The sequence below is a fragment of the Zophobas morio genome, unplaced genomic scaffold (genome assembly GCF_036711695.1).
Source record: "Zophobas morio isolate AGI-343-1 ecotype UQ-CSIRO unplaced genomic scaffold, CSIRO_AGI_Zmor_V1 ptg000010l, whole genome shotgun sequence".
Lineage (NCBI taxonomy): Eukaryota > Metazoa > Arthropoda > Insecta > Coleoptera > Tenebrionidae > Zophobas > Zophobas morio.
Genome location: NW_026972115.1, coordinates 7,804,923 through 7,830,698, shown reverse-complemented (window position 1 = coordinate 7,830,698; position 25,776 = coordinate 7,804,923). Strand labels below are relative to the sequence as shown.

Sequence of the window (25,776 nt, the reverse complement as noted above, 5' to 3'; positions counted from 1 at the left end):
TGGCGCTGAAACATAAATAGTCGCATAGATAAAACATTCATACAGGGTGGAAAATTATTAATTTCCGACAAACTTTTAAAAAATACTCTTAAGAAATCAAAAGTTGACTTTTTGTAGGTTTGGCTAATCGTACCTGGAGAAGGTGAATATTGTTCGATACTTTCAGGTCCCTGAAACACTTCTGACGCTGAAACATAAATAGTCGCATAGATAAAAGATTTATATGGGTCGAATATTATTAATTTCCGACAAACTATTAAAAAATACTCTTAAGAAATCAAGAGTTATAACTTTTTGTAGGTTTGGCTAATCGTACCTGGAGGAGATGAATATTGTTCGATAATTTCAGGTCCCTGAAATACTTCTGGCGCTGAAACATAAATAGTCGCATAGATAAGACATTTGTACAGGGTGGAAAATTATTCATTTCCGACAAACTTTTAAAAAATACTCTTAAGAAATCAAAAGTTATGTTTAATTTAAAACTTTTTGTAGGTTTGGCTAGTCGTACCTGGAGGAGGCGAATATTGTTCGATAATTTCAGGCCCCTGAAACACTTCTGGCGCTGAAACATAAATATTCACATAGATAAAAAGATACAGGGTGAAAGATCAGTCATTTGCTACAGATTCTTAAAAACGTGTTCTTGTCAAATTAAATTAAAATTTACGTATATTTAATTTAAAAGTATGTGTCGGTACCTGATGGAGGAGGCAAAAATGTTTCGGTAATGTGTGAGAACTGAGGTGCTTCTGTAGCTAAAACAAAAATATAAACAAAAATTACATATAGGTACTGTTAAACATACCTGGAGGAAGCAATATTTTGGTAGTTACAGGCAACTCAGGTGGTTCTGTTGCTGAAATAATTTTCACGTTAATAAATAGTTACTTACGTGAAGGTAGAAAATTAGTCATTCTCTACAGACCATGAAAAAAGTGGTCTTAAGTACTTAAATTTTATATAATTTAAAACTATTTATAGGTATTCTTTATCGTACCTGCTGTAGGCGAAAAATATTGTGTCATAGTTTGAAACCACTGAGGTTGTGATTCTGAAACACAAATATTCACTTAGATAAAAAAAAAAACAGCCTACAGTTATTTAGACGTAACTTCCCTCGCCCCTGAGGCAGACCCAATTCTGTACGCATGTTAGTTTACTTCGGTAAAGATTCACTTATTGTTAATTTCTAATACAAATAAATATTTTAATTTTAAAATATGTAAAGGAATCCTTTTGGCCAAATTAAATGGGTCGTTTTGAAATTAAACTATCAGATGGAATGTTTCCGAAAAAACTGAAAACATATGTTTCATTCATTATTTTTGGGCATCCTCTGCGGACAATCATCTAACTAAAACCATGTTAGTAAAGTACAGAATGACAGTTCCCTTAAAACATATTTTTTAATAAACGTTGATTTTTGTACGATAGCAAATCCTTTTTAGTGAATTATTTTACCTGTTGGTGGTGGCGTCACTTTAGTAAGTTCTGGTTCGAAGGAAACTCCTAGTTCTGAAGTAAAAAATGTTTACATGTATCTATTGTTCAATAGTATATAATACAATTCATTTTACCTGATGGTGGTGACTTCACTTCAATAAACTGTGGTGTGTCGGGTACTTCTACTCCTGAAATATAAGTAATTACATATATGTAGATATTTTTTAACTGTAGTTTAATAGTCTAAGGTGAGGCTCATTTTACCTGCTGACGATGGCGTCACTGAAATAAATTCATGGGTGACCGATTCTTCTGGCTCTGAAATACAAATAGTTACATATATGTACATATATTTTTTTCACTCTACTTTAGTAGTATATAGTACGGGTCATTTTACCTGCTGACGATGGCGTCACTGAAATAAACCCAGGTGTGACGGATTCTTCTAGCCCTGAAATATAAACAGTTACATTTACCTACATATTTTTTTACTCTAATTTAAGAGCATACGGTACGACCCATTTTACCTGATGGTGATGGTGTCACTTCAGTAAGCCTTGGTGTAGGGTATACTTCTGCTTCTGAAATATAAATATTTAGATATGCAGATTTTTTCACCCTAGGTTAATACTATATGGCCCATTTTACCTGATGGTGATGGCGTCATTGTAATAAACTCTGCTCCGGTATGTGCTTCGGATTCTGAAATATAAATCTTTGCATATCTTTTTTACTCGGTTTAATAATATAATTAAACGGCCAATTTTACCTGATGGAGGTGTCGGTGGAAATAATGATTGCACTTCAATATGCTCTGGCGTGCCAAGAACGTTTGATTCTGAAATATAAATATTTACAGGTACATTTTTTTTACTCTAGTTTACTAGTATATAAAATAAAAATCTAGGAGGAGGATCAAATAAGAACTCAGCTTGCCATATTTACCTTCAATGGAATCTCCATTAATTATAGGTGATTTATTAAAAGATCTCTTGCCGGCTACAACGAACGAATTAAAATTCAGTATTGTGTAATCCTTTTTTTTAGTCTAGTTTACTAGTATATAAAATAAAAATCTAGGAGGAGGATCAAATAAAAACTCAGCTCGCCGTATTTACCTTCAATGGAATCTCCATTAGTTATAGGTGATTTATTAAACGGTCTCTTGCCGGCTACAACGAACGAATTAAATTCAGTATTGTGTAATCCTTTTTTTTTATAAAGCAAACCTTGTGGGAACATATACACTCCGTTGATTAGAACTATACTTTGTGGCACGCCTGTCACCTGATGAAACGCTTTTAAACAAAAAATTTATAAGGTTAGATCAAGAATGTAGAAATAGAATTTAGCTTTTTGATTTTCATTAATAATTTGTTTACCGGGTTGATTTGATACATGTGAAGAGGGTCCTAAATTTGGACTAGGTAGAAATACAGGTGATACATCTGGGTCGTAAGCATCCATCACGGGCAGTTCTACAAAAACTAAAGACATTTCGTTAATCTAAATGTATTTTTAACATTTAAATTTATGTTTGGAAAAACTGATATGTTATACCTTCTGATGGTGGTAGTTGTACAGGCAAACGTGGTTTTTCAGAGAGCGTAAGCCATTCTTCAGTTGGTAAATCTAGAAAGGTAGATTTATATTAGCAAAATTTAAACTTTTGTTTCAAAGCATCATTGAGCTTGTTTACTTCCAAACTAAAATATACACCGTTAAGAGTTATTTCTTTATTATTTGAATTTGTTATTGTTTAATTCATTCCATCATATCTCTAAACGGTGACAAACTTGGTATTTAGCTAAAAAAATTGAATGGAAAATACTACTTTAAAATTTTCAAAACAAAGCGACACTGTTCTGAGAAAACTAAATAATTACTTTGATAGTGACTCCTTTAATATTTTGAATACATTATTACTCCGTTTTACCTATCTCTTCTGGTAGCTCTGAAAATTCTGAAAACTCTGGGTAAAAGCCTAGTTCCTGACCAAATGAAGGCCACCTTTCTGTTGCTATTGATGAATCTTCTACAAATATATTTTTATGTTATTAGCGTTAAACAAGAGATTGTTAAAAAAAAAAATTGTTACCTGATGGAAGTGCAAAATGCGTATCTGAAGGTGGTCGTCGTTGTGGCGGTGAATAATCTACAAAGACAATTTTATCTTGACTTAACTGTTTTGTTCAAGATAACATATAAGTAGGTATATCATTAACATTACCTTCTGTTTGTGGTAACATTTGCAAGTGTGAAAAGTCTGCAGCTGGGTCAAATACAGGCGATGGTCGTTTTGGCCATGAATATTCTGCAAAGGCAATTTTATACTTAACTAAAAACATATAAACCTTGTTCGGGTTAGTCTAATCTGGTTTAATAAGAGTGAAACATAATTAAAACATAATTTTAAGAGTTTTGAATCAATCTTGAGATCGTTGTCATCGAGCTAAATAAATATGGTTAATACCCATCCATAACATTTGAATACATTATTGTTATATTCGTTCTGTTATACCTGTTGCATGTGGTTGACTTTGAGACTGGAAAAAATCTGGTTGCTGGTGAAACGAAGGCCATTCTGCGTTCGCTAGCTGCCATGTTGGTGCATAGCCTGCAAATACCATTTTATATTAATAGAGTTTAAAATAAATCTTGTTCTGATTAACTAAATCTTACTCTCAAACCGAAAGTAAGATATGGTTGAAAAAGTTTGGCACAATTTTATGTGAATAAATCTGTATTCTATTTTCGCTTAAAAGTATTACTTATCGACCGAATTTGTTTTTACTTTTGTTGTATTTTACAAAAATGCGTATCTTTTACGTTTACATCCCTTTGTTGTTGAACATTATATTCTTAAAAAAAAAGACTTATACCCGGTTCGTATGATATTTCTCTGTTTGATGCTCCTCGCTGCCCGCTGGGCGACAGTTTTGTTATTGTATCATGTGGCAAACATTTCCGATAAGTAAAACGAATTCATATTTGGTATACGTAGTCCTTAATCAAAGAATATATCAAACAACACAACAAAAACGACTAATTAGTTGTCCTTGTTGCGGTGTTTTAAAAACATTTGAGGATAGAATCCTAACTTTTAAATTTTGTTAAAACATTAATTTGCTACTAAATTACCTATTTGGGGTACTATCTCATTCCGTTGTAGATATTTCGGTCTGTTGAATTGCCTCTTCAAAAATCCTGCAAACAAATTATTACGTAAAAACTTAAAATCCTTTTGGGTGTGTTTGTGAAATTATTATTGGTCAGTTGATCTATTTAAACCAAAGTTGTACCTTGCGGGTTCAGTGGTTTGTAGGTCAATGGTCGCTTTTCTTTTCTTGTTCCGTAAACTTTATGCGCACTTCCTGTAAAGTTGATCATATATGAGTATATTATATTTATTAAAATTCTTGCTACTAATCATTCATTGGTGGTCACGTTGAGATTTCGATTTAACAGAAAGCTGCCGAATGAAAATTAAAGTGGTTTCTGGATGAATATTTAAATAATGTTTCTAACGCCGGTAAAATTTATTGAAAATATTTGTCGTTAAAATTATATTAAAAAAAAAAACACTTATTGTTTTATTATTAATCGTTTTAACAGTATGCCCCATTGCAACTTTTGTTGAACTTGCTACAAGAAAACAAACTTTGCTATACTTTTGTTTCAGGTGAGCCTTTCACACATGCAAGAAAAATATTCGTGAAACTGCACGGTGATGAAACTATGACAATAGTGTAACGAACAAAATTTTATCCACGTGAAAAAGATTTTTGTTTTGAAGATCGATGAGTGATAGTTATTGTAATGTCGAGATAAAAATCTGTCATATATGGTCAATGTTCCTATGTTTAACATTAGTTTGTTAATTTAATAACGTCGAAATTTATACTCGGTTCGGAAAGTCCGTTGTTCATTTTGGACGCTTCGGTTTTGGATGGACTAAACAGACTTCGCATCATGGGTCTGTTGGAATATTGCGATGGATTAATTCCTGTAAAAATAATTAATAGTGAATTAACTGTTCGAATAATATTAAAAATTACAACATCCACATCTTGTGCTTAATCGTTTAATTTTCGTGGTAAAACTCATTTGTTTTAAAAAAAAACATTAGTTAAGTAACAGTGTATTGTAAAACCGACATCGTAATACCCAGTTTGATCCAATTTTTAATGTTAGTGTCGCTAATATGTTAATGCGACAATTTTAAAAGTTGGAGGTTTAGGGTTCTCTTGGATGGTGCCGCGATTTCAAGAAATTTCCAGTAAAGATAATTTTTGAATAAATATACGTACTGACAATGTAACGCTGTGGCAAATTTGCTGCTGAATCATAGTGGCGCAACGTTGGTGTGTTGTTTGCTGAAATTGCTATTTTATACTCATCAACTTTTGATATTTTACATTAAAACATACTTTTTATGAATGGCGGTGAGATTCCTATGGTGTCTGTGTGTGGATGACCTAGAAGTACGTTATCGTTACACTGACTTACTTGGATGAAAAGTATGAACATTTACCAAAAGAGTCCATATGTCCCCCGAAACTTCGTCTTAGTAAATAACCGAAGTCCGGTGAAAAATGATCTCTCGCATATAGGTCATCTAAAAATGCGTTCATTAATTTGGTGAAAAAAGTATTTGCAAAAGAAGCAAGTTGTGTGAGATGAAGATAACGATTTTGGAACGAAAAAAGTGGAAAAACCAGAATAATTCTTAGAAGAAGTAAGATCTTTCAAACATCTGAGATGCTAAAACTGTTAACACAAGGTTGTCACTAAAGAAAAACATGATTGTACAAATGGAAAGAAAAGAGTTAAACACAATTAATTAGTTTGAAGCTGAATGTTACAACAACATAATTTATAACAAAAGTCAAATCAATAAAATTAAATTTTATAGTTTAAAAACTTGATTGAAAGTTGCAGAATTTCCGTCGTCGCCATTATTACAGTAGTAAATTAGATTTCACATATTACTGAACTGAAATTGTGTATTGTTTCAGTTCTTTTATTTATTTTTTATAGTTTAGCGTGGGTATAAAACAGAATAAGTTACGCCTAGGTGCTATCAATTTTGAGAAAAATAAAGACATATTTGTAAACAAAATGTGATTTCTGCGAAAAATATTGTTACAGCAGTAAATCAACACTGCTTTAAACTTAAATAGAAACAATAACAACAACCTTGGAATTTAAAAATATTAAAATAATGCTCCAAAGTTGTTAAAAAGAATCTAAAAGGCTTACCTGCGAATAACACAGTGGCGACTATACACTAAAACAGTTAATCTATAACAACAACACCACAAACTCTACTAATACTCACGCAAAGAACAAAATCAAAGGGCGCAAAAAGAGCACCTTTCCTAAGCAACATTTTTTGAAAATGGGCTTCATTTGTCCGAGGCTGTGAATTTGTAGCTAATACAGTGTGCATGTATTTAATTTTATCAGGACATCCTACATTATCCCTATGTTGTTACTTAATGGACCGAAAAACAATGATCATTTATTATTGGCTATTGTTTTTTTAAATAAATGTCTGTTTTGCTGGAATCATAATTTATTATAAATTTTTTTATTGGTTGTTCTAAGGAAACGCTCATATGACATTTACAAGTTTTTAAGAATTAAAACATCCCGACGATAACTCGAATCAGATGCCCGTAATATGTCAAAATTTTACGTAAAATGTCCCTTTTTTACACAAAAGCAAAAGCTTTAACTTTTTGCTTTCAACAGAAAACTGTCATTGTTAATTTCTGATTGTTTAATAATATACGTTTGATTACGGAAAAGATAGCATAACTTTAGAAAAAAAGTGACCCACGAGGGTATCGAAACCAGTGTCTTGGCGTTATTAAATCACGTCTAACAGCCTGAACTAATGGACGTTTGCTAAGCGTTCATCTCATGTTATTTAAATAAAATGTATAACACAATTTTCATTTTTTGCGAAAAAATGAATGCCTAGAACAAAAAAGGTGGATTTATAAACCACTAATACAGGAGTGTGATATTTTATACATTAGCTTTTACCACGTAAAATTTTGAGGTGACGTCATCAAATTGTTGTTAGAAATGATCAAACAGATTTTGGTTATCATTTTATCATCGACATGATATTCCTAAAATACCTATAAATTTAATAACAATCAGTCCAGTAGTTCTGATTTTTTGAAAATTATCTGTCTAAAAAATATCAACAGAGACGATAGACAAACACAAACGAAAAACCTAAAGTAGCCATTCGTGGGATGGACCCTATTACAATACCTTATTTTTTAGTCTGGCAATTTCAGAGATTGACACAGACAAACGATAGACAGACGGAAATGGGAGATATATCGCACTGTAAGTCAAAATTTGCGGAATCCTTAAATTTATCATTAATGCATAAAAAAGTTAATGTAGTTTTAGTATATGTAAGTATAAACGGTTTTTAATAATTGCGTAATGCTCAAATTCATCAAAATGTTTGTATTGCATTTCCGAAAATTACGTGTGCACTTAATGCAAGACTGCCGTATCTCAAAAATAAGTGAAATGCAAATAAGCTATGAAGCTATGAGATTTCAGTCGATGTTGATAATCTGATACTCCTACTAATTTAGGTACAAATTGAACACAACAAATGTATAATGTCTTCTGATATAGTTAAGAATTGACCGAAAACACGGAAATAATTTTTTTTTAAAGGTAGGAAAGTTAATTACAGCGAAATAAAAAATTTAAAATTTGTCAAAAATTCCAATGGAATTTTGTAACTTCGTATAGAAAGGAAGTATATCAGGAAATAATAGTCAATCAATTCCCGAACATCACGACAACGGCGGTATCAGACTTAAATGAAAATGATTAAACAATATTTATGAAGGTCCTTTAGCAATACGTAAAAAAATACGATGGACTGAATCAATTATCTATAAAAAAACGAATTAAATAACACATTTTATAACAATTTAGCCATAGCAGATGTTGAATGAATGAATACTGATATCGTTTTGTGTTTTGTTATATTTTTTTCATTACAATGTGTTGCTAGTTTGATCTTGTCTTAAATTTATCAACACTCAAGCCAAAATATTTGATATGGTGCACCAGTGCAATAGTCACGTAAGTCAAAATTTCTTGTTTTCTGTAACGAGTAGAAGGTTCTACTCTAAAGGAATAAAAACACGATTAATAATAGATTGACAATACGACTATGATGTATTTCGATGCCTTTGGTATTTAAGACACAAATAATATATAAAAACTTGGGAATTTTAAATCATCATACTCAAAACATGCTGTTTTTGAGTTACGTGAGTATTGCTCTCACAGTGCGATTATTTTTTCAGACAATCCTTGCTTAGGTTACGCTCTGGAAACAAAAAGAAGTGGCAGCACACGTGGTTTAGCTAGTATCAGGAAATGTCGCTTGAATATATTTCGTTATCAAAACAACAAAACAAGTGACCCCGGAGACTTCACAGTGTTAGTGGCGAGGATGTATACTTGAACCATTTACGAAAAGAATTTTGAATTTGTTCAAATTTAACTTTCTCTTGCTAACTTTGGCATCACTGATGAAACAGACGTTTGCCATAAATTTTGTGAAATTTATGCGTAAGCTTTATAACTATTTTACTATTATATTAACAGAATGGGTAGGTATTCTCTATCCGTCTGTGAAGTACATACCTACTGTACTCCCACTTTTTGAATTATCATATTATTGAGCTATCTTTCTGTAAGAAATAAAATTTAATTAACCATTGTAAAACAAATACATTGTTACATTGTACCTGATAACCGTTTCAAATTAGATTTTCAATGTTTACTTAAATGAGTACGCCCTCACGTTAATCACACCATTAGAATAGTCCTGTAAAAGTTATAAAAAAAAGCAAAAATAGAAACTAATAATGATATGATCACAGTTACTCGTAAAGATAAAGTTTGGCACGCACGAGTGGCAAGTGGGTGTGTATTTTATTGCAAGACAGCACTGCGTTGTACTTTTTCTATGTCTAATGCCAAAGGAGCAACATCCCATTAATTTTTTCGACTTTGTTTTCCCTCGTTTTGTCTTGTACTGGTTATACATTTTTTGTTGCTTATTACAAAGTTATTTAACTCATTTATTGCACTTACGTGGTTTTTTACTCGTCTGAGTTATGCGAGTAAGTTGACTGAATTTTTTTTGCAATTTATCTCTGTAAAATATGTAATGTAACGAAATGAACCCATACCCGCTCCGGTACGACGTTTATGGGTTTTCTAGTACGTGCGGCGATGATGGATGACTCCAGAATAAGCCTAGAAGCGGTGACGGCGACTGTTCGAGAAGGACCGCGTGGCTCTGGAGCAGGCAGTGGAGTCCAAATAATGGGAGAAGTAGAGTCTAGTTATTCTGTACATAATCATTGCACAATTAGTCCTGTAAATTTGTGTTACTAAGAAATATATTGTTAAGTTCTACCCACGCCGATTTTTAATCATCGACCAACGTAACACTGGTGTCAAGAATGAGATTAAGGATTAATAACACAGTAGAACAGTGTTTTTGTTACATATATTTTCCAAATATGGTCGGAAAGGTAATTTTGTGCTGAACATCTCTTAAAAGAGATAATATACCCATGTCGTCAAAAAAAAATTATTCAAATTTTTATTGTCGTCCGGGGAAGAATTAGAAAAAATGAAGTGAATTCTAATTTTACATAGAAAAACGTGCAAGAAGCATTAAAAAAATGTTCCACAGATTTCTGTCGACAGATATTTAATTATCTCCAAAAAAAAATTTTTTACAACGTAGGCATAATGTCTTATTATTATAGTTATTCAGCACAAAATAACCTTTCAGAATACATTTTCAGAATGGTTGTAACAAGAAATTTTTCTAAAATTGTTCGACTGTGATAATCGGTTTTACGAAGACCTACGGGCAGTTTCGACAAGAATTTTGAAGATTGATGCCTGTTGAGACTAGAACTCAACCTGCAAAAATGGAGGAAGAAGTAAAGCAGATGATCGCTATAGTCGCACAGATGGACTCAAGAAATAAAGAAATGAAAGAAGAAATGGACGCAAGAATGAAAAAAATGGACGAGAAAATTGACGCAAGAAATGGACACAAGAATGGAAAGAATGGGCGCAAGAATGGAAGAAATGAACCAAAAACTGAATGCAAGAGATGAAAAAATGAATACAACAATAGAAGAGATGAACGAAAAAATGGACGCAAGAATGGAAAAGATGGATGAAAAAATAGTTAAGCAGCTCAGCCTAACCGAAAAATTCCAAAAGGAAGTGGAAGCAAAGAAAAATGAAATAACAGGAATTAAAGAACAAATGAAGGAAATGAATTGTTGAGTTCTACCCACGCCGATTTTTAATCACCGATCAACGTAACCGTATTTAGAACGTCCACATACAGCTACATTGCCTGTGGTGTCTACTATGAGCACACTTACAGCTTATAATAAGGTGTTTTTCAATAAATTTTAGTATACAATTTTACTGGTGTTAATATATATGTATATATATATATATACAATTAATACCCCACCAGTATGCATGCCTATTGTGAGAATCACATTTATATAATTATGTTATACCATACAAATCGCACTCAGTGCGGGAAAATTAAAAAACTGCATCACCTATTTCTTTATTCTAAATAGTTATTACACACACATTTTTAAATTAGCTGCCGACTCGGTATAAAGGTGCACACGTCGTAACTGTTCTCGAAGCAACCTAAATTCGGGTTTGGCAGCGGCACGTGAAAGGGACTTTGCCGGTCAGGAAAATAGGACATTGTTTTTTGCCACGGCAGTCTGTTACATAAGGCAAAATATTCTTGCGTTGAAATCATAAGGGCGGGCCGATCGTTCGATCCAGAGCAGGAGAGGCGTCCGTTGTTGCTGTTGAAAAACAGGGCCTTGTGAGAGCTGTGGGCAATACATAGAACGTCGTCGGACTGGTCGTAGTTTTCAGAAAAACAGTAATCTTGAGGAGTATTGGTTTGGAATTTCACCAAAAAACCCAGGCAGAAGGGCTGCTTTGAAATCACTGTGCCCCTGCACTCGAACGAGGTGCCATCGTGGATTATGATCGATTTGCCTGAACAAAAAATAATTGTGGTTATTCTATTCATTTCTAGTGGACTACTACTTATTAATTAAATAACTCGGACGAAGACTCTTTGTCATAGTTTCAGAAAAAATTACCTGGAGCTTCTAGAATTGTGACTCCTCCTATTCCCTGCATTAATCTGTTTTTGTTGTCAGACATCTGGAGTGGTTTTAACTCATCTTCGATTCCTCGAATTATGGAAGAAACATCGGGAAACGTTGGGTTAAAATTAAATGGAAATTGATCTAAAAAAAGAGGACATTGCAATTTCGAACAGCTATAAAGACTATTATAATTTTTGTAGTTGTTTTTTTTTTTTTTAATTTTAGTGACTGCATTGTTTCTATATCTAATGTATTATGCATTTATCCCCTGCAGAAAGTATTAATCTCAGAGTCACCGAAGATCTCGTATTGTGCATAAAGCCGAATTAAACGGTGATTTAAATGCCATCGTGTGATACCAAATTCTTATCAATCATTATGTCTTAATGCTCGTTAAGGGCTTCATTAAACATATATAATGGTTTATGTGGCATCACCAATTGATTACCAATTTAAATAATCAAACATGATTTATGACTAGAATTACGTTTTTGTTTTAGACCTCTACATGAAGATAAAGAAGCTATTCACACCCACGATACTGCAAAAAAAAAATTACGACTATAAAAATTACCATTATAATACCACAATTCATGTCACATTCCAGTAAAGTGAAATTCAATATTAAGTTTTTTGTGCTTTGCTAACCGTCTTTAGAACATTTAGGTTTTTGCATATTAAAAGAAAATTATCGAAAGAAAATGAAATGTCGTGTAGCGGCACAATAACACATGGGTAAGCAGAGCAAAGATAAGTTGTCTTGTAGTGTAGCGGTTAGCATACCAGCCCGGAATGCTTGGAGACGTGGGTTCGAATCCCACCGAGGCACAACATTTTTCTCTGCTTACCTATATTGGTGACCTCCGACAGGCAACGCGCACGCAACATCCTTCTGCCACCGCCCTGTGCCCGCTGTGTTCGGGGTCCGCAGCACCGCCAGGGTTCGAACAACGACCGTACGAGTGGTAGGGGCGACGCCAGCATTTATCTCCTTCGCACCCCAGCACGACCGCGCGCTGTGTCGCTGGGGGGGGAGTACCGTAGCGGCACAATAACACATGGGTAAGCAGAGCAAAGATAAGTTGTCTTGTAGTGTAGCGGTTAGCATACCAGCCCGGAATGCTTGGAGACGTGGGTTCGAATCCCACCGAGGCACAACATTTTTCTCTGCTTACCTATAGTCGATTTCCCTTATATGTATGTTGGTGATTTTGTCTTGTCCAAAACCACAGTATTTTAACATATGGGGGTCAACATCGAAACATAAAATTTTCAGAATCAAATTTTGAAATTTTAAAGCGAGGAAAATTGTGTCGAGATAACTTTAAATACACCCTCACAAATCTCATCTGTAAATCGAAAATTTTAATGAATAAATTAGTCTCATTTAGTATAGTTTAGTCATTTGTTCCAAAGTAAGTGAACCGAGGAGAAAACAAACAGCCAACATTTGTAAATTATAGATCCAATTGAACTATCGGACACGCAATGAATCATGTATTGCTTATTTGCGTTGGAGGAGGTACGCAAATGTCACAATTAAAAACGATAGATACTCACCAAACTGTCCGTTGACCTGTAAATATAAAACTATGTACTAGTACTATATACAGATCACGATCTTACCATAGCCGCACAAAGTATCAGAATCCACAAGGTATTGGTATCCATGGTTGAAAGTTACTTTGAATATTGATATACGAAACAACACTAACCAGGAAATAATCGGCGAACACTTATTGCGCGAGTTTTATTGCACCATAACATCAGAATTAATACAATTTCATGCTGAAATTGCCACATTATTGTAGTTTGGTAAACTCGTGGACGCACTTTTTGGTATTCGTTGAATGTCATACTCATAACTCTAAACTGCTAAGGTTCATAAATTTTATACCATAGTAGTAGTAGATAATGGTTGACAATGTTTCTCTGATATTAGCAACTATAAGAATAACAGCACTTTGTTAAGTTGACAAAGTCCCGCGATTGCACAAAAATGTTCAAACTGTAACAGAAGAGATAACAGGTTAAATACATTGTAATATCTTTAGGCACACGTAATTTATATACTCGATGGGTTTTACGACTTTCCTCGTAATTGAAATAAACTGGAATATGGCGAAATATAATGTCCAATATCATTAACGGTGTAGGTGCGTAAAACGATGCAATTGACACGGTTTAACATTGTTCATGTACATACATAATGTTGATACGAAACTTTGAAGTAGTATAGCAGAAAGTGGTTTAATTGCATGCAATTACTTTAGGAAATATGAATATGACTAATGTTTATGGGTTTTAGATTACCTAAAATGTAGAGAACATTATCCAATAGGGGAAGCTTTAAAAATTTTAAAGTTGTTTGGTTTTTTATTCCGTATTGGAACTGTTTAGGTACCGAAATTCGTCACACAAGTAATACTTTCTTAATATGAATCAGTACTAACTAATCAGGTAAACCTATTTAATCCAATATAGATATGTACTAACTTCAAACATTCAAAAAGCGGTATCGTAATTGGGCCTCTTTTAGGAAATATTACAATGATTCTAAGAACAACAATATTCGACGTATAACGTCCACATCAGTAGTGGTGAAGCGTGTACCTTATAGTGCTTCAACGTAAGCACCCTTCCTCTGCATACCAACGTCAGAACACTTAATTTCGTTCCAATTAGTAAAAACTAATGTATTTGTTCGACCTTTTCAGAAACGCCTGAAGTCATCCCACCATTTTGTAAATAAATTTGTAAGGTATCTACTAAATACGGAAACGGTGGCTGAACGAATCGTATGAAGCGATTCGTTAACTTGATGGCTAGGAACAAGTCGGTTCTGTGCCACCAGATTGAATTTTTCAGACGATTAGTCAGGTGCGTTTTTTGTTAACGCGTGCAAGATTATTTTTATTTAATCCATTTAGCAATGTTTCACACGAATCAGTGTAACAATACCAGTTAGTCGCCATACACACGTACCGGTGATTGTAAAATAAAGCGTGGCATCGGATTCTATTAAAAGTGTAATAAAAAGCAGAACCCCATAAAACAATGGGAACATCGAAACGTAGGTTTTATTAATTTGGCGTGCTTTATCGCTACCGGTGATTGTACAGTGGATATGGGTTTAAAAGGAGACCAAGACTAAAAATGTGTTATTCGGACACCAGGGAGGTAATGTCCAAACTTGCCGAAACGATTCAGAGCACAGTTTACGACTTAGCTATTCGTGTAGAGATTAATAAAAATTTTGTCGAAAAATTAACATTGCCATAACCAATTGAAATTTTAATGAATTGGAACTTTTTAATTGCCAAAAAATTAATTACATCAGCATTGTAAACTACTTGTTTTATTTTCAAAAATAATCATTTATGACGCTATGAGCAATAAACATAAACAAAGGTAATAGCACCTACCCACTTCGAGAAAACAAATTTAAAAAAGAATTGCACTTATCTGAAGGAACTATACGTTTGTTTTGATATCCACGTCATACATTTTCAGAGAGAGTGAATAAACAAATTTTATGTGTGCCGTTTTCCGTGGCAGAATTTTTAAGACCATCAAGTATTTTTACCTAAGCGTTTTGCCCTCCGTCGAAATTACTCAACTAAAATTCAACGTTACCGGAAAGAAAAATGTTGCTTTTACCGAAGTCTTAAAAAACTTTTTGCTAATTTGATGATAATATATATACATATATATACATTTTTTTATTTTGGAAAAAAGAGCCACTTGAAATGTGAAATAATTTGCCTCCTTCAGTGATCGTAAATATGCATGTCTAGGTCATGTCTTGACCAGACTTACTTTCAAGCTACTCCACCCATTGAGGAATCTAGCGATGGTAACAACTATTAAATAATGTTTTGTATTATACACTATCGTTGCCGACAGATAAAATTCAAAATGTTAATAAATGATATAAACATATGCAACCAGTAATACATCGTAATGGATCTAAATAACTTTTCCAATTAGATGATCATTTCGGCCCCGCAGTTGATTTTTAATTTATTATCAATCCTTCAATAGAAGCAACCAAAATAGTAATGCAAAAATATTCTTAAAACTTCGACCAGAAATATGTAGGAACTATTTTGTGTTTTAAATTTACGGCTGGCTATTATTAGTTAATAGTTTAAGCCTAGACACACATCATAGAAAACCCTATTCTATGACGCACATCCAGACACACATCCATTTTGATTAAGTATGACATAATATTATCATTATTGCAAAGATTGTTCTAATACGGTAGGTGCTAAGTTGTACTTTGCATTTTTATAACTGCGCAAAATGAATCAGTGTCGTTTAGTTTTATCCCTCATAAAATTTTATTACAGTTTTCTATTGTGACTGGAATGAGTGTACTTAATAAATGAGAGAGTGAGGTTATAATTCAAAGCAGCACTCACAGAAACATAAAAAACTCCAATTTATATCATTCTCACTAAACTTGTTAAGCTCGTTATCACGGTGGGTTCAAAAAACTGTTGCTATAGAAAGATAGGTGGCCTAATATAAACATTTTTAGATAAGATACAGAGACCAACAGTTAACTCAGGCTTTAGTAAATTTTAAGCACTGTGAGACGTAAAATACTCCTAAATTTGTAATATTTAAGCTTGTAAGCGAATTGAAAACTATGGGCGTTAAGATAATAGTGGGACAAATAATTCACTGTGTAGCTCCTTACAGCGTTGCTGTTATTGATAGTGGGTTTGTTATCATCGATGAATGCGGAAAGGTGGGTTAACAATTGTTATTATCTGTTTTTTGATTAATATTTGATTAAAAATTCATAAATTTTGAACATGTAGATATATGCAACCAGTAATACACTCCGGTTTTCTTAACCATTTTCAGATCGCAGCTATAGGAAATGCTTCCGACTTAGAAACCACAAAAAAACAACTTAATCTGGTTGCCGAAGACACACTATCATTAACTAAAACCCAACTACTTCTCCCTGGCTTTATAGACACCCACATCCATGCTCCTCAGTACTCCAATGCGGGTTTGGGTTACGACAAACCCCTTCTGGAATGGTTAGATAACTACACCTACAACTTGGAAAAGAAATATCGCGACCAAAACTTTTGTGGGACAGTTTTTCAGGCCGTCGTGGTAAGATGGGCGTTCTTGGTTTTCACGTAAAGTAATTTTCTCCTGGTAGAGGAAGACCCTAAATCATGGTACCACCACGGCATGTTACTTTGGGTCGCTTTTCTACGAAAGCAGTTTGTTGTTGGCGACAGCGGTGGCCGAACTTGGACAAAGAGCTTTCGTTGGGAAAGTAAACATGACTAAGCTTGCCCCTGATGATTACGTGGAGACGCCAGAGGAATCTATTGAGAACACTCTGAAGTTTATTAAAGGTGTTGCAGATTTGGGAAATGCTTTGGTGCAGCCAATTATAACGCCGAGGTTTGCTTTGAGTGTTGATTTGGAGCATATGAAAAAGTTGGGAGTCATTGCGAAGGAGCGCGATCTTCACATACAAGTAAGCAAATGCGAAAGGGAGAAAATGAAGGAACTTTTTTTTTAGACACACATATCTGAAAATAAAGATGAAGTTGAAATGGTGGTTCAGTTGTACCACGACGTGTATGCGAATGTTTATGATAAAGCAGGGCTGTTGACTTCAAAGGTTAATTTTAAGATCTTTGAAAATTTGGTAATGTGAAGATTTTTGTAGACGGTTTTAGCTCACGGTATTTATTTGAGTGAAGAAGAAATCAAGCTTCTTAGCGAAAGGCAAACTTCGATTGCGCATTGTCCGGAGTCAAATGTTAATTTAGGGTCAGGGATTTGCGACGTCGTAAATTTAAGGCAAAATGGAGTCACTGTGGGATTAGGAACAGGTACTTTTTTTTCATTTATTTAGTTAACAATAATATAAAACATGCAATAAAATGTATGCGTTTATCTCCTCCAAGAATTTGATGACATCATTTCAAAAACATAAAAGTAACGGGAACTTTTTTCCCTTGAGTTTAAAAAATTAAATCTTTTCTAGATGTAGCTGGGGGTGCTTCCCCCTCCATCATAAATGCAATGAAGTCAGCAATCAGTGCTTCCACCCATTTGTCTTTCACAAAAGAAAATTATAAACCATTGAATTATGAAGACGTATTCTATTTAGCTACACTAGGTGGAGCTAAAGGTAATTTTCACAAATTTCGGTTTCTAGAATGACGCGAAAATTTTCAGCTCTTTCTTTGGACGACAAGATTGGGAATTTCCAAATCGGGAAAAGTTTTGATGCTGTAATTGTCGACTTGGACGTGGAAAATTCCAGTGTGGACTATTTGTCAGACTGCACTCCGCAGGAATTACTGCAAAAGCTGGTATTTTTGGGAGACGACAGAAACGTGATTAAAGTCTACGTAAATGGCAAAATTGTTAAATGAGTTTTATGAAGAATAAAAAGGATTTTTGAGTATAGGGTGTTTTGGTAGGGTAGCTGTGTAGAATTCTGAAAATACGTAAAAGTTTCGAGTGTGGTCGCTACGTGGCCACACTTGTTACAAGTTACTGTAGCTTTGTCTTCTGAGCGCTAGAGGTCAGGGCTAGTTGCGAATAAAATTGATTGTAAATATTATCAGCGGAACTTTGGTAGTAATTCTCCAACAATAGTTATAGTAAATAAATGAAAAGGTTGTATAAATATTTCGATACAAATGAAATCGACATTAAGGAACGATATCAGAGCGTGAAATGTCAATGACTAATAAAGCGACCTAATCAATTTAATTTTTTGCCGCGATCAATTATTATTCCTAATAAAAATTAAGGTCAACCGCCGCAGAAATTTTGATCGTTTAATTAACACCTCTCTGATTAGTGGTTAGAAAATGAAATCTGTCAGCGGCCTGACATTGACATTTCCCCGTGATTGATCACATACTTACACCTAATTTGTTCACTCAACGAAAATATTCACAATTTACTATTCAAAAACAATTTACATATTTAATCGGGTACGGCGTGGGCTGTCCACTTTTTCTCACGGCACGCTGTACACTTTTTTTCCTTTGACATTGTAAACAAAACAGTCGTTTCATAATCACATTATAAAGCGTCTACAACCTGTCAGATACCAAAATGAACTTTATTCCTTACAAGAATAAATTTTATGCAAATGGCTTACTTTGCATAGCCTTCCAGCACACCTACTCACGAAAAAACTTTGTAACACATTGTTATTGCTTGCAAATCGCCTACATTAATCTGTTGGACACATGATACCGAACTGTCTACCGGCTCGGTAAGCATTTTCATATTACGGCCCATCTAAACCGGACAAGCGCCATAAAATAAGAGCGTCCATGCGTTTTCCAGCTCGAAGTCGCTGCAGGGGCGGCTCGTCAGAAGAGTAGCGGTTTTAGGAAAGTTTTAGCATGCTAATCCATCATAAATTGTTACTTTAATCCACAATCTTCTAAAATACAAAATTTATTTCATCAATAGCAGAACTCGTCGGTTTAAAGCATGGGCAGCCACCACCCGGGGCCCCGTTTTTCACGTTTTTGCCATAAAACCAGTTCGCGCGATTGTCGCAATAATAGGTGATTATTGTTTCACTTGCGCCGGGCTTTTTTGCGGTTTTTCCTCCATATTGGATTTCCCGTTGGCCATTAAGTGCAGCCGGCGCTGATAGGATAGTCGTGGTAAGTGTTGTCATATCTTCTTAGTCTTCCTCAATATTGGTGTTATTAGAACAGCACGTGCGAATTATTGCCACCGTTTCTCGCCGGAGTTCCGATAAAACGATGAAAATGCTTCGAGAGAGAAAAAAAAACTGCGAAATGGTCTTCTCGAGGGACCGCTCCTTGCATTTGTGAATCCAGTTATTCAAATAAATTTTGTGGAAATGTGGAGGTTGATTAAGTGTGATACTGGCTGCCTATTAGCTAACATGTAGTGGTCGATAAAACCAAAGTGTTACATGTTCGTCACACGTGCAGATCTAAAGAAGTTATAGTTCAAAATAAAATCGAAAAAATGATTTTTTATCAATAAGAAAAACTATCTAGTTGTTCAGGTACACCAGATAAAAACTAACTACAAATCATTTTGTAGTACCGTTAATCTTTGGCATTCTTTGAAACAAATTCTGAGACATCCATCCAACATAACACGGCTACACGGTTGGCAACATTGGCATTTGTTTGATTGTTTGACTTAACTACGACAAGAAACAGATTAAATTTAAGTCAGCTGTTACTTTCCATAACAGGCATGAAAATGATTGGTTGCATGAGTTGTTGTGATATCCACATGTGATGGAATCCGGAATAATTTTTTAAGGGCGTGGACAAAATTATACACAAACATTAGGCTCACGTTGATTGTATTTTCAAATTGAATAAAATGTTGAATCCAGGATTAAATGTTGAAACAAATGAAAGAAAAATTGTATGAAATACGTGGACTGTTTAAAAGCTTATCGACAACAGGAGTTAGTAGCTTTTGGATTGAGAATTTTAGTGTTTTAGTTCTCTTCTACCTGAAGACAAATTATTTTAAATAAGAAAAGGTTTGACTTTTTTAGGTAAAAAATTTTTCACAGGCTATTTTTTCAAAATTTCTGAAAAATAAAGATTCTGTGGTGGAATTTGTATCCCCACGCGTGGGTGAATTCCGAGTTTGTGGCCCAGTTTGGGCGAAATCTAAAGAGTGCATCCGCCCGCCCTCCTGTAATGATATAATTTAAGGTGCATGTTGTCAGTAACCCACTACCTGGGTGGTCCAGGGCAAATTGGTCAAGTCGTTCAAATGAATCGCAACCGGCTAACCCATAATTGCGGTTATAATAACAACCTGGGCGTCTGCGGAGTACCATCCGAGCGTACAATCGCAAAAAAGCGTGTTGCACATACCTGTAATTATTTTTCGGCTGCAGACTTGCCAACTTTTTAATTACGTGCTAATAAACGCGGCCCATCGAATCGGCGTCGTCACGCGAAAATCCAGACAGTGCGCCACATACGACGTATTTCGGTTAATTACCCTCCCAGTGATCTTAAATTAACATTATTTATGTTTATGGTTTGTTAAAACGTTTTATGGACGCGTCTTTCACTACTATTCCACTAACAAATCATTTTGTTTAACTTTATGTCTTTATTATAAAAATATTCCCTGCTTCTAACTGGTTAATGAATCTTACGGGCGAATTATCATGATTTATTGCGCCGTTACTGCATAAATAATAAGTCGCTGTTGTTTAAATTAAAATTTGTTGGGTACTAGGGCTCAGTTTTGCCTAGCGAGCATCGGCGTGATTTATTCGGTTTTTGCCAACGACCAACGTTAAATGACACTGATTTATGTCTCTTTTATGGCAATTACTCGATTGTACGACCGGAAGACTTGGCGCGCCGCCAGCAGATGGCGTCGTCATGCAAAAGCTCCAAACACTTTCAGAAAAATCCAAATTTCGACATAACTTTTTGCGCTGCTGAGCACGGTGTCACCGCAAAACACGGATAAGTTCCATGCAACATTTAGGAAGAAATCTGACAACATTTCACTTTATGAGGTCAACCATTTTTCATAAAAAATGCCACTGGAGGTAACTTCACAAAAAAAAAACTCGCAATGGTGTTAGTGAAGTTGGCAAATATGGACTGTCACTCTATGGGTTGGCGTTTGCCTGTGTTGTCTAAATAATGAAAAATGTCAACACCGTAAATTATGGAGCACCATCTTGTTGAAACTAAATCAGAATAATAAGGCTTTTAGTATTTTATCGAAAAATACTGGTAGTGACGTACATACGTAGGATTGCACTAACAAGCAAACAAACAGAAATTACCGGTCCATATATTTCAAAAAACCATTTCGATCAGATGTGAAACTCAAACACGGCTTTAAATATTCATCCTCTAATTAAATCAATTTTCTTCAAATATAAATCATAACGTAACCGTAATGTTCTTGAAACGTCCTAATAAATAATAGAGCAATTCGATAACTCCTCTTAGCGCTTTTTACAATGAAAGTAAATTAAACTAATTTATAGTTTGATGCCGTTTCCAAACAGATGACAACGCTACAACTAAGATAATTTATGTCCAGAAAAAGCGAGCATTATAACATGACTTACAAAATTAAAGATCAAAGCGAAGATACTTATTAACGAGAACAAAAAGAAGAACCTCGAGTGGTACAATAACCCGCCTAAGAAAAAGTCCATTTTGGCTCAAAGCATGAGAACAGGAAAAGCCGAGCCAATAAAATAATGAAAAATGACAAAAAGAGCACAAAAAGCAAGATTACGAGCGCTGAAGGTTTCGTCACGTTCTTGTCGCTCCTCCATTACCGAAATTTTACCTAATAGCTGCGCAAGCACTGAAAAAAACTAAACCAATAATTAAACGCGTTATCGCGAACGAGGAAAATTAATATCCTAATCCTAACGGGCGACTCTTCTCCGAAAAGCGGCTTTTTTGGCACTTCCGTTTAACATGTTGACGGATCTGGATTTTTGGTAGTCACGACAGGATTGTTCTTCTCACGATCGATTTATTTAAGTTTTTTACGACTAACCGAATCTCAAGTTAACTCGTTACTCTTGACATCATTTGTAACGCCAACACGTCAAACAATTAGTCTCGGACTTGCTTGAAACAACGCGGTTCTGTTCATTTAATGAACTTAATGCTTTTTAAATCGTCGATTTCGAATTCGACGCCATGTTTTCTCAGTAATCGAAGAGTTTTTTTTTCGTTTCTTGTAATCGTTATTATTGGGCGAACCCGAATCGAATAGTGATCAAGCAGAACCAATCAAAGTCGATAACAAGGTGCGAGGCTGATTGGATTTTTTCGTACATGAAAAATTCACTTTTACAGAGTACTTATGTCATGGTGCTGAAAAAACAGTCACGGCGTGGTGGGTGGACCGAAAACCAATTTCGGTGGGAAAAAAATTCGTAAGTTGTGAAAAGTAAACACGTTTCTGAATTCTACGAAGTTTTTAGTTTAGCGTCTAAAAACGCTTTGTGAAGGAGAGGACTGTGGTGCTAGATTATGTGCTGAATTACATACAGTATACAGTCGACTCGACGCATAATGAAAAAAACCATTTGGCTTCGTAAATGTCCACAATGTAAATAACTAACGATTTTGAATTGTAACTTTAGTAATTTATTTTGGTCACTATTCTCTCACTTGTAATTCTCAAACCAAGGTGTGGTTAGCGTTGTTAAGATTGACAACCTAAGAAAGGTGAATTTACTGGTATTCCGCTACCAACATTTCTTTTCCTAGTTTTTTTTCTTGTGCATCGAGTGTATCTACATTATGTATTTATACTTACCTACAGACAAAATACTTCTGTGTATCTAAGTATTTATATTAGATAGCATTACAAATAAACATGCTAATATTCTTGAAGATTAAAAAATACTGATCAATATTTTTGAAAAAATAAGTCGATGTTTTGAATGATTCCATGAATTTAAAAAATGCAACGTTTATTAAACCTGCATCTTTTAAAATAGAATAAGTTATTTCTCTTTCCTAATTAACCTGTACTGGCTCTCTTTACAAAACGTTGAGCGCCAAAATTGCATAAAACACGTTTGAAAAGATTTTTGGAATTTACAAATGTTTTTAAAAATTCGAAAAAAATTCGAGTAATGAAAATCTATTTTTCAAGAAGCAGAACTGGTGGTCCAAGATTAAACAAAATTATCTTCACAAAAAAAATGCCAGTGTTTTTATTTTTTTGATGGTGTTAGAACTTTGCATATGGCACACACTATATATACCTACATTATTGACTTAATGCACGACATGTAAATTTACTCATTTAAAAAATAATATCTGGTTGACCGAGCTTCACTCGGCTCGTTTGGTAGTATTAGATCAGATTAGGACAGATAAATATGCGTATAGTATGCATTTTGAAGTACACGCGCTAGTTAAAAATACACATTAAAAAAGAAATTCCATAAGCAGTCTTTGTTTTAAATAGTGATGAGTGACATGTAGAGATTAAAGAATGGAAAACTGGAATTATTGCTTGACATTTTTATTAAAATCTCATTTGTTACCCAAGTTCTCTCTCTGTCGTTCTCTTTTTTTCCTAGTTCTCTCTCTCGACTCTAGAAAAAGGTCACAACCACTTTCTTACTGCCAGAATGGTTTCGCCTCTGGTGTGATTAACATACTGAGTTACCGTGCTCTTTTGCGTTATTCCTAATTTCTCAATCTCAACCCTGCTCCCGAAGATGCCACTTACGAAAGTGTGCGAAAAGTTGAGCCCAAAAACTGAAATAATACGGTCCCATCCCGGAAAACGATCACATATTGACCCTGACCGTCGAACCTCTGAAATGAATGCTTGACAACATAACCTTAACTCAACGCACTTTCGTGTGCCTTTTATCCGCTCACTGTTTAGTTTTCCGTAAATTTTGTCACCTCAGAGGGTGAATTTTAACGTCCTCTATACAGTGGAGTATGTTTCGGTACGTACAATTGAAGATAAAAAGGTACGTCAAACGTACTGTCAGACTGTCACCCAAACTTCTCTTATAAAACAATCTCGTGTTCGTGTAGTGTCATCCGATGTTACCTAGCAACGAATATAATTCACTGCCTGAAAATTGCTGAAAATGTATGAAGCTGTAATTTTCAGAAGTTAAAACTATGATGAATCGATTTCTTGACCCAAAAAACCCCCAACCTGTAAATTTCATCGAAATCGTTAGAGCCGTTTTCGAGAAACCCATTATATATATAGATATATATTTATATATATATATACAAACTTTGCTCGTTTAATAGTATAAGATTTTAGATTTTGGTATAACACTGGTTGCAATTTTGTAATTTGGACGACCAAAAACCTAATTCAAACTTGAAATAAAAAAAGAGTGCGTCGACCCAGGGACGCACGGTTGGAATTTTAACTCTGCGTTGTCAATTTATATAAATTAAATACGTAGGTATACGCGGTGAAGTCATTAATTTTCTCTTAAAAAAATAATAAAAAACAAAAATATGTTGCATTTGTATTTTTTGACAAAATGATGATTAATGATGATGATTGGGTTAATTAAAGTAAATATCCATGTATTGTCAATTGTTGTTTATTATAAAATATACTTTTTTTATTTATTTATTATATAGAAATATCATGATTAATTATTATAAGATTGTATAAAAAAAAATAAAGTACAATGTGTAATTTACCAATTAAAGTAACGAGTAAATATTTACAAATGCTAGAGCATATATAGCGCGGTTATACATGCCAATGTTCAGACCGGTCTCGGTGACCTTGACACCGACACCGACACCGACACCGACGCCGACACCGACACCGACCTCGTAACTCGAACTCGACATTCTATTCCGGCGCGCGTCGTATACGTGTTCCACATTACGACAAGAAAGGAGTTAAAACTCCAAAAAATATTTGTAGGTAAAAAAATGACAAATTCAAACTAAAAACTTGAATTAAATCCGTTTACGCAGCCATTATTTTTCAATTGCAATAACACCAAGCGAACATATCCGCTAAGTTACTTGGCTATGAAAACGCAATTTATTCTAATACAGTGGAACAAAGTTTCCCCCCGGAAACGTCTGTTAGCGAATATGTTACTTTTCCAGACATTTATTATTACAACCCTCGGTACTTACACACATTATTATGCTAATAGTACGGACCTCCGACGATAAATGACATCTAACAGAAACCACGACGAGACAAAATGCATGTTCGGTATTGTGCGGCAAAATGCATTCAGACGAAATCGTCACGAATCTCCAAAAAGCAATCAAAGCCGAAAATCAATTAAAATACTCCGGTAACGATCGGTCATACGACGCTGCGGCGTTCCTCCGGAAGATTGATTAACCGACATCGCCCCAAAATACAAAACGAAACCAACACGAAAAACAAAGGTGCATCACTGGGTGCAATAATGAAACATTAAATCTGCTTCTGATTACAGGGACAAAGCCATCTATCAATTTGCGAGGGATTATTGATATTATGCGGTCGTCGATAAACGTGGCTCGAACGCGAGGGCAGTGGCGGCGCGACTGGG

At 34.5% G+C, this 25,776-nt stretch overlaps 3 protein-coding genes across 4 annotated transcripts in view; 1 reads left to right on the top strand and 2 right to left on the bottom strand.

Annotated features, from left to right (window-relative positions):
* Positions 1-250: 250 nt before the first annotated feature.
* Positions 251-6,838, bottom strand: LOC135126063 (histone-lysine N-methyltransferase 2D-like). The gene is made up of 29 exons (XM_064051853.1): positions 6,788-6,838; positions 6,709-6,736; positions 5,981-6,064; positions 5,877-5,924; positions 5,757-5,822; positions 5,351-5,452; positions 4,749-4,820; positions 4,588-4,653; positions 3,968-4,063; positions 3,677-3,760; positions 3,545-3,601; positions 3,383-3,481; positions 3,007-3,078; positions 2,829-2,933; positions 2,676-2,744; positions 2,565-2,618; positions 2,392-2,445; positions 2,216-2,284; positions 2,095-2,148; positions 1,974-2,027; positions 1,844-1,897; positions 1,711-1,764; positions 1,581-1,634; positions 1,465-1,518; positions 1,001-1,054; positions 809-859; positions 702-758; positions 512-565; positions 251-370 (listed from the first exon to the last, which is right to left on the bottom strand). The coding sequence occupies exons 1-29, from the start codon at positions 6,836-6,838 to the stop codon at positions 285-287; spliced, it is 1,902 nt and encodes a 633-aa protein (XP_063907923.1). The 3' UTR covers positions 251-284.
* Positions 6,839-11,103: 4,265 nt separating this feature from the next.
* LOC135126384 (uncharacterized) overlaps positions 11,104-25,776 on the bottom strand; it is a 100,031-nt gene continuing 85,358 nt past the window's right edge. The window contains exons 1-5 of one of the 2 annotated variants that reach the window (XM_064052399.1): positions 16,118-16,161; positions 13,317-13,698; positions 13,251-13,266; positions 11,682-11,831; positions 11,104-11,574 (exon numbers count right to left, since the gene is read on the bottom strand). In XM_064052399.1, coding sequence (XP_063908469.1) covers positions 11,150-11,574; positions 11,682-11,831; positions 13,251-13,266; positions 13,317-13,361 — 636 coding nt within the window. In that variant the 5' untranslated portion in view covers positions 13,362-13,698; positions 16,118-16,161 and the 3' untranslated portion in view covers positions 11,104-11,149. Of the gene's footprint in view, positions 11,575-11,681; positions 11,832-13,250; positions 13,267-13,316; positions 13,699-16,117; positions 16,162-25,776 lie in introns of those variants that run through there. The other variant, XM_064052401.1, reaches the window with a different exon arrangement.
* Positions 15,871-18,147, top strand: Dhpd (Dihydropterin deaminase). Its single transcript, XM_064052397.1, has 9 exons — positions 15,871-15,956; positions 16,046-16,178; positions 16,237-16,449; positions 16,569-16,829; positions 16,879-17,205; positions 17,251-17,352; positions 17,401-17,566; positions 17,722-17,868; positions 17,916-18,147. Exons 3-9 carry the CDS (start codon positions 16,348-16,350, stop codon positions 18,113-18,115), a joined length of 1,305 nt encoding a protein of 434 aa, XP_063908467.1. The 5' UTR covers positions 15,871-15,956; positions 16,046-16,178; positions 16,237-16,347; the 3' UTR covers positions 18,116-18,147.